The sequence below is a fragment of the Chinchilla lanigera genome, unplaced genomic scaffold (genome assembly GCF_000276665.1).
Source record: "Chinchilla lanigera isolate Chin_1 unplaced genomic scaffold, ChiLan1.0 scaffold00106, whole genome shotgun sequence".
In the NCBI taxonomy this organism is placed as follows: Eukaryota; Metazoa; Chordata; class Mammalia; order Rodentia; family Chinchillidae; genus Chinchilla; species Chinchilla lanigera.
The window spans coordinates 1,442,106-1,449,142 of NW_004955507.1; the positions used below are offsets into that span (position 1 = coordinate 1,442,106).

The 7,037-nt window shown below is 33.7% G+C and overlaps 1 protein-coding gene across 1 annotated transcript in view; it reads left to right on the forward strand.

The window, feature by feature from the left end:
• The window catches only part of LOC102006693 (cytochrome P450 2C26-like), a 36,043-nt gene that overhangs the window by 3,136 nt on the left and 25,870 nt on the right, over positions 1-7,037 (forward strand). Inside the window, exons 4-5 of the mRNA XM_013506234.1 lie at positions 1,683-1,843; positions 2,983-3,159. Of these exons, the coding sequence (XP_013361688.1) occupies positions 1,683-1,843; positions 2,983-3,159 (338 nt within the window). The remainder of the gene's footprint in view (positions 1-1,682; positions 1,844-2,982; positions 3,160-7,037) is intronic.

The following is a 7,037-nucleotide window of genomic DNA, read 5'->3' on the forward strand; positions in this document are numbered from 1 at the left end:
GCTTGCCAGGCAGGCGCTGTGCCGCTGAGCTAAATCCCCATCCCTTTCTTTTTATATCTTATTAGAATGCTCAACAATTATTATTTCTTGTAAATGCAACATAATTTAAAAAATATTATCCTTAATTATTTCTTCCTACACAATAGGTAGTATGTTGGTCTATGTGATTTGAGAAAAATGATATAGCATAAATCTGCAAAATACATAAACAACAATTTATAAAAATGATTTGTATAGCTATATTTTAACTGTTGTTAGTAATTTTATCTAAATACACTCATGTGTATTTCTATACTAATTTATGACTTGTTTGTTGCAATGAACTTATGAGGTAAGAATTTAAATGATCTTGTTTTAAAATTTTCTCTCTCAAATGAAGTGAAAGAAAAGATGAAAAATCAGATTTTACCTGAGAATGATACACATGCACACAAACATGATCCCCAAGGCTGCTGAAATTACCCCTACACCCTTGCCTGAAAGAAAATGTTTTGTTAAAGTGGTTGCAGCTCAGTAGTGTTCAAAATATTTTAGCAGCTAATCCACAAGCAGCTTAACTCAACAGGTTTCTTATGGCTCAAGTATTCTAATATTTATTCAGAATACATTTGACTCAGTCACTCTTTTTTAGGGGTTATCCATGTCAATTTGTAAACCCATTACACATATAATATGTTCATATTTCTTTTTAGCTGTTTTACTCTAGAAATCTCAGGCAATAACAAAGCTAACTTATAGTTTAATTTCTTTACCTATGATATGATGAAGTTCACATAAGTGATGCACAAAACATTATTTTGTTGATGGCAATGTAGAACAATATCATAGGATCAAAATATCAACTTTGCCTAAATAAATTCAATTTTCAATTTGCTTAGCCATGATAGTTGTTTACTTCAAAAGAAGAGAAATTCATTCTTAAAATTGGAATGACAAAAAAGTTGATATTTATCAAATTTATATTTTCTTTGCCTTACCAGGAATCTATATATTTGAAATAAGAGGTTGTCATTTTATTTATTTGAACAGATAGACCTATATTCTCTTTATTGTTCTTTTATTACTTTTTAAGTATAACATAGATATGAGTTTCATATGTGTTTCTTCCAGTATATGAACTCAAAATCTTTCTCATTAACTTCTCTCTACTAATTAAACACAAAATTCATTATGCATAAAAAGTTTCCAGATCCACACTATTCTCATACTGTCTAGCTCAAGGCTGTATGTCCACAGTCTTTGCAGATAGATTTGATTCTCTTCTGAACACTTGAATTAGGTTTTTTTTTTTTTTGGTTTTTCTCCGGTACCGGGAACTGAACTCACAACCTTGTGCTTGCCAGGCAGGCGCTTTGCCGCTGAGCTAAATCTGCAGCCCCTTTGAATTAGGTTTTTAAACAGTCTTAGTATTCTTTCCAAAACAGGCAGCTGGGGTAAATTTTATAAATAAAGGCAGTGAACATACACCTATTATAAGAAAACTCTGTTTTTTAACTGGTTATATTATAATGGCCAACTCAAGTTTAGGGTAAAATGGATATATTCGTTTTAAGTATGCTGAATGTTTTGCTGTTAGGGAAATTGGTAGGTGAGGCAGTGCTTAAACTTTCTAAAGATCCTTCACCTATTAACAAAGACAAATATATTTTCATGGTGTTTAAACAATGTTTCCAATTCTTCAGGCTCACCTTGTGATCCCACTAGTATTCTGGGATGTGCGACCAGCAATGTGATCTGCTCCATTATCTTCCAGAATCGTTTTGATTACAATAATCAGAATTTTCTTGCCATGACAAAAAAGGTTAATGAAAATGCCAAGATTCTGAGCTCTCCATGGATGCAGGTGAGATTGGTCTCATTCATCCTGAGGAAACTTAAGGTCTTTTTGGCAAGCCACATTTTGTATAGACAAAACAGTGAAGTGATGTTTTAAACACCATTGTTCTACCTAGAGCATTGTAGAGAAAACATCTGCAGAAGGCACCTGAGTCCTTCAATATACACACAGGAAAGTGAATACCTAAATATAGGGCTGGCATTCAAGCTTGTTACACCATTTAACCTTGATTTTTCCATTAAATCATAAAGAGCTGATTCTGTGAAGCACTTTGTGACCTGTAAAAAGGATGACAGTCTCATGCAATGGACATCATGGTACTTTTTGAAAAGTTACACCAAGAAAGCTATACTTTAATCAAACTTAGAGAGGTCTTCATTATATAGCTTGGAAGAAATACCACAATTTAGGCCAAAATAGTCTCTTCAAGTAGGAAAACTATTTAGGACAATAATAGCAATCAGAAATCACTGAATGGAGTATGAATGTTTCATGCACCTGCTAGGATCCTAGTTAACGAGGTAACACTGTTAAGTATGATGAGAAGATTGTTTTAATGGTGTAAACCAGAAAAATCATCACAACTCTAATTTTCATTGAGCTGGTATGTTGGGCAGCTCTTTACATAAGTAATAACTGTGAATCTGGCAAAGTCAGTTTAATGCTCTTGTGCACAACTGGCCTTTCAAGTATTTTTGAGCTGGTCTCACTCTAGAATACTGACTCCACGTCTAGGGCTGCTTGAAAGAAATAAAGACTGCAGTACTAGTTTTGGGCTCTAAATCATGTGAAACAAACTCAACTTTTGCTGTCACCTGTACAACTTAAATGCTAGTAATTTATGGCCTGTTATATTTCAAGGTTGTATAAATTGGTATAAAACTTAATTGATAAAAAATGTTTTCATACTAAAAATAATGTGTGTCTTGGAAACCATTATCACCTTTAATCTTTGGACAGAACCCATCCCCAGTCTTCTTACCAAGGTAAATAATTGCTGTATATTTATGACAAAAATTTTCCCTTCAAATTGACCACCTTCTCTATCTAATTCATAGGTGTGCTTTTTAATAATTTTGCTACATGTTGTGTATTTCTTCACCATATATTTCTTATTTCATAAAGTATTGTTTCCTTTCCTGCAGGTCTACAATGCTCTCCCTGCTCTCATTCATTATCTTCCAGGAAGTCATAAAACAATAATTCAAAACAGGGATTATGTAGGAAGTTATATTTTGGAGAAGATAAAAGAACACGAAGAATCATTAGATGTTAACAATCCTCGGGACTTTATCGATTGTTTCCTGATACAAATGAAGAAGGTGAATTGTTAACATATGCGTAGTTATTTTATTGCTTAGGCATCTTGTGTTTCACTTAATAATTTGGTATTTTCTAGGGATGTTTAAGTTGTCAGGCTAGTAATGCTTGGAAGGCACTACAAGTATTCAGTATATGAAAGAATATGAACTAAAAATCCTGGAATATATAAAATTAAATTGTTGTATAATTACAATGCATGGACCATTTTCTTCACATAAAAATAATCTAGCAAAGTAGAACAGAATGCACAGGGTAAGTGAAGAGGAAACCATTTCTAAAGGAGTTAGAAAACATGAAACTCTCATGCCATAATATGAAAATGGACATCATATTTGCAAATCATCTGTGGGAGCATAAAGAAGAATGGCTTGACCAGAGTGGCCTTCCTGCTTTCCTATAGCTCAAAATTGGCCTTGAAATACTTTCATAAGTGAACAGAAGAGGGAATTTTCTGTGGGCCACATGGTGTAAGCAGAGATGTTAGGTGGGAAGGAGTAAGCGGATGAAGGAGAGTAGACTCTATTGAATGTAAGTTCAAATGAATTTGATTTTTTTACTTTACATTCCTAAGAGATTTAGGTCTTATCTTTTGGTGTCTTTGTCTTACTTTGTTCTCAAAGTACCCACAGTGAGCGTACTAGGAAGTATTCACTCCTGTTATAGCTTTGGAATAACTAGAGTAAGATTGATTTTAATTCTTTGAAAACTTGTGGTAGAATTCACCAGTGCAGTCAGTCACTTGGTCCTGCACCTATCTTTCTTGGAAGTTCTTGATTACAAATTCTTTTATATAGGAATGTTATTGATTTTTGAGCGTTCACTTTGTTTTTATTTTATTTTATTTTTTATTTTAAAAGTAAAAGACAAAAACATATTAAGAAACAGACATCCATTTACAAAATAGCACAAGAACAATACAAGCAATACTGAATTCCAGACAAGGTGACAGGATACTAACAATGCTTAGTGTATTACATATTGATAACTTCATAGTGGTTACTCAGGAAAACAAATATAGACATGCAAGATGATCAAATAATTAATCATTAACTGTTCTTTCAGTAAAGCAATAGAAGTCGTAGTACAACTATGTTAGCTATCCTTTATATACATATTTACATAGTTTTCCCTTTCTTTCTTTTCTCTTTTCCCTCTTCCCAGTTGCTCTTTACTTTTTATATAGTGGAATATTACTCAGCTATAAAGAAAGATAAACTCAAAGCTTTTATAGGTAGATATTCACAACTAGAGACCATACTCATAAGTGAAATAAATCAGACCTGCATGTGCAAGCAATGTATAGTCTCACTAGTGTAAGAACCTGAAAGAGTGAATAAAAATTAGGAGGTTTGAGGGTTCACTTTGTATCCAGCTATGCTACTGGTGTTTGGTTATTAAATCCATAAGCCTTTTGGCAGAGTTTTTGGGGGTTTTCTTATCTAGAGAACCATGTCATGTGCGCATTATGATAATTTCACTTCTTCCTTTCCTATCTTTATTCCTTTTATTTCTCTCTCTTCTATAATTGCTCTAGCTAATATTTCCCAAACTATGTTGAATAGGAGTGGTGACAGTGGACATCCTTGTCTTGTTCCTGATTTTAAAGTGAAAGCTTTCAATTTTTGTCCATGCAGTATGATGTTGGCCATTGGTTTGTCATAGATGGCTGCTATCAGAGTGAGGTAAAGACCATCTGTTCCTATTTTCTGTACATTCAATATGTAATACACAAGAACAATACAAGGTGTTTTTTTTTAATCATGAATGAGTCTTGGACTTTATGAAAAGCTTTTTTTTGCATCTATTGAGATGATCATGTGATTTTTGTCTTTGGCTCTATTGATATGGTATATTACATTAATTGATTTGCATATATTGAACCATCTCTGCATTCCTGAATGAATCCCACTTGGTCATGGTACATAATATTCTTGATGATTTGTTGTATACTGTTTCCTAGTATTTTAGTGAGAAGTTTTACACCTATATTCACTAGGGATTGGCGTGTAGTTGTGTTTTTGGTTGGGTCTTTCTCTGGTTTGGGTATCATGATAATACTTGCCTCCAGGAATGAGCTGGGGAGAATTCCTTCCCTTTCAATTTCATTTAAGAGTTTGAGAAGGATTGGTGTTAAATCTTCTCTAAATTTCTTGGAGAATTCAGTTGTGAATCCATCAGGACCTGGGCTTTTCTTCATTGGCAAGCTTTTTTTTATTATTTTCTCATTTTCACAAGCTGATATTGAGTTATTCAGGATTTTTATATCTTCTTCATTCAGCTTTGGTAATTCATATATATCTAGAAATCTGTCCATTTCCTCTGTGTTTTCCATTCTATGAGAGCAGAGAATTTCAAAGTAGGTACTGATGATCGTCTGAATTCCTACTGGATCTGTAGTGATTTGACACCTTCCATTCCTTATTGCCTATATTTCAGGGGTTTTTTTCCTTATTTGATAAGGTTGTCTAGTGTGGCATCTATTTTATGTATTGTTTCAAAGAACCAACTCTTCAATTCATTATTTCTTTGTAGTGTTCTTTTAGTCTCTATGCATTTTCTCTCCTGAGCTTTATAATTTCCTGTCTTCTCTGGGCTTTGGGTTTGACTTGCTCTTTTTCTCTAGGAGCTTGAGGTACAGCATAAGATTGTTTATTCGTGCTCATTCTGTTTTCCGGAGATGGGAATTGACCGCTACAATTTTCCCTCTCAGGATTGCTTTCATTGTATCCCATAGGTTCCTGTAAGTTGTATGTACATGTTTGTTTGACTGTGAATAGTGTTTAATTTCTACTTTGAGGGGCTGGGGATTTAGCTCAGTGGCACAACACCTGCCTGGCAAGGGCAAGGTCGTGAGTTCGATTCTTGGTACTGGAAAAAAACAAAACAAAACAAAAAAACAAACTAAAATAAGATAAAATAAAAAATAATTTCTAGTTTGATTTCATCTTTGATCCATTGATTGTTCCGCAGGATGTTATTTCATTTCCAAATGTTTCTTGAGTTTTTGTGATTTCTACTGTCATTAATTTCCAATTTCATTGCACTATGGTCTGATAGTACACATGGGATAATTTCAATTCCTTTTCATTTAAACATGTTCTATGTGCTAGTATATGGTCGATTTTAGAGAACGTCCCATGTGCCGCTGAGAAGAATGTGCATTCTGATGCTGTGGGGTGGAACACTGTGTAAAGGTCTACTAAGTCCATTTGTTCTTAAATTTGGTTAAATTCTGTTATTTATTTGCTGACATTTTTTGTCTAGTTGTTCTATCTCTTTGTGACAATGGTGTGTTAAAGTCCCCTGTTATGATTGTGTTTCTATTTATTTCATTTTTCATGTCTGTTAAAGTTTGTCTTATATATAGCCTGTATTTGGTGCATAGATGTGTATGACTGTGTATCTCGTTCTCTTGAAGTTTTCCCCTCACAAGTATGTAGTGACCTTTTTTATCTCTTGTCATTGTTCTTGGTTTGAAGTTCACTTTGTCTGCAAACAGAATAGCTACACCCACTTTTTTCTGGGTTCCTGTCATGTGGAGTGTTGTTTTCCATCCTTTAATTTTCAGTCAATGAATTTTCTTTTGAGTTAAATGTGTTTCTTACATATAGCATATAGTTGGATTTTATTTCTTGACCCACTCTGCTAGTCTGCTTCTTTTGGTTGTTACATTGAGACCATTTCCATTAATGGTTATAACTGATACGTATTTTCTTATCTTTATCATGTTGTTTTCCTGCTGTTGGATCCTCCTTTTTTCCTCCGTTTAATTGTCTGCTCTGCTTGGTGGGTCCTTTCTGTTGTTCTTGAAGTTGTGGTCTGTTTTATCTCTTTCTAGAATATCTTCTAGTACTCTTTGTAGGGTTGGTTTGGTATG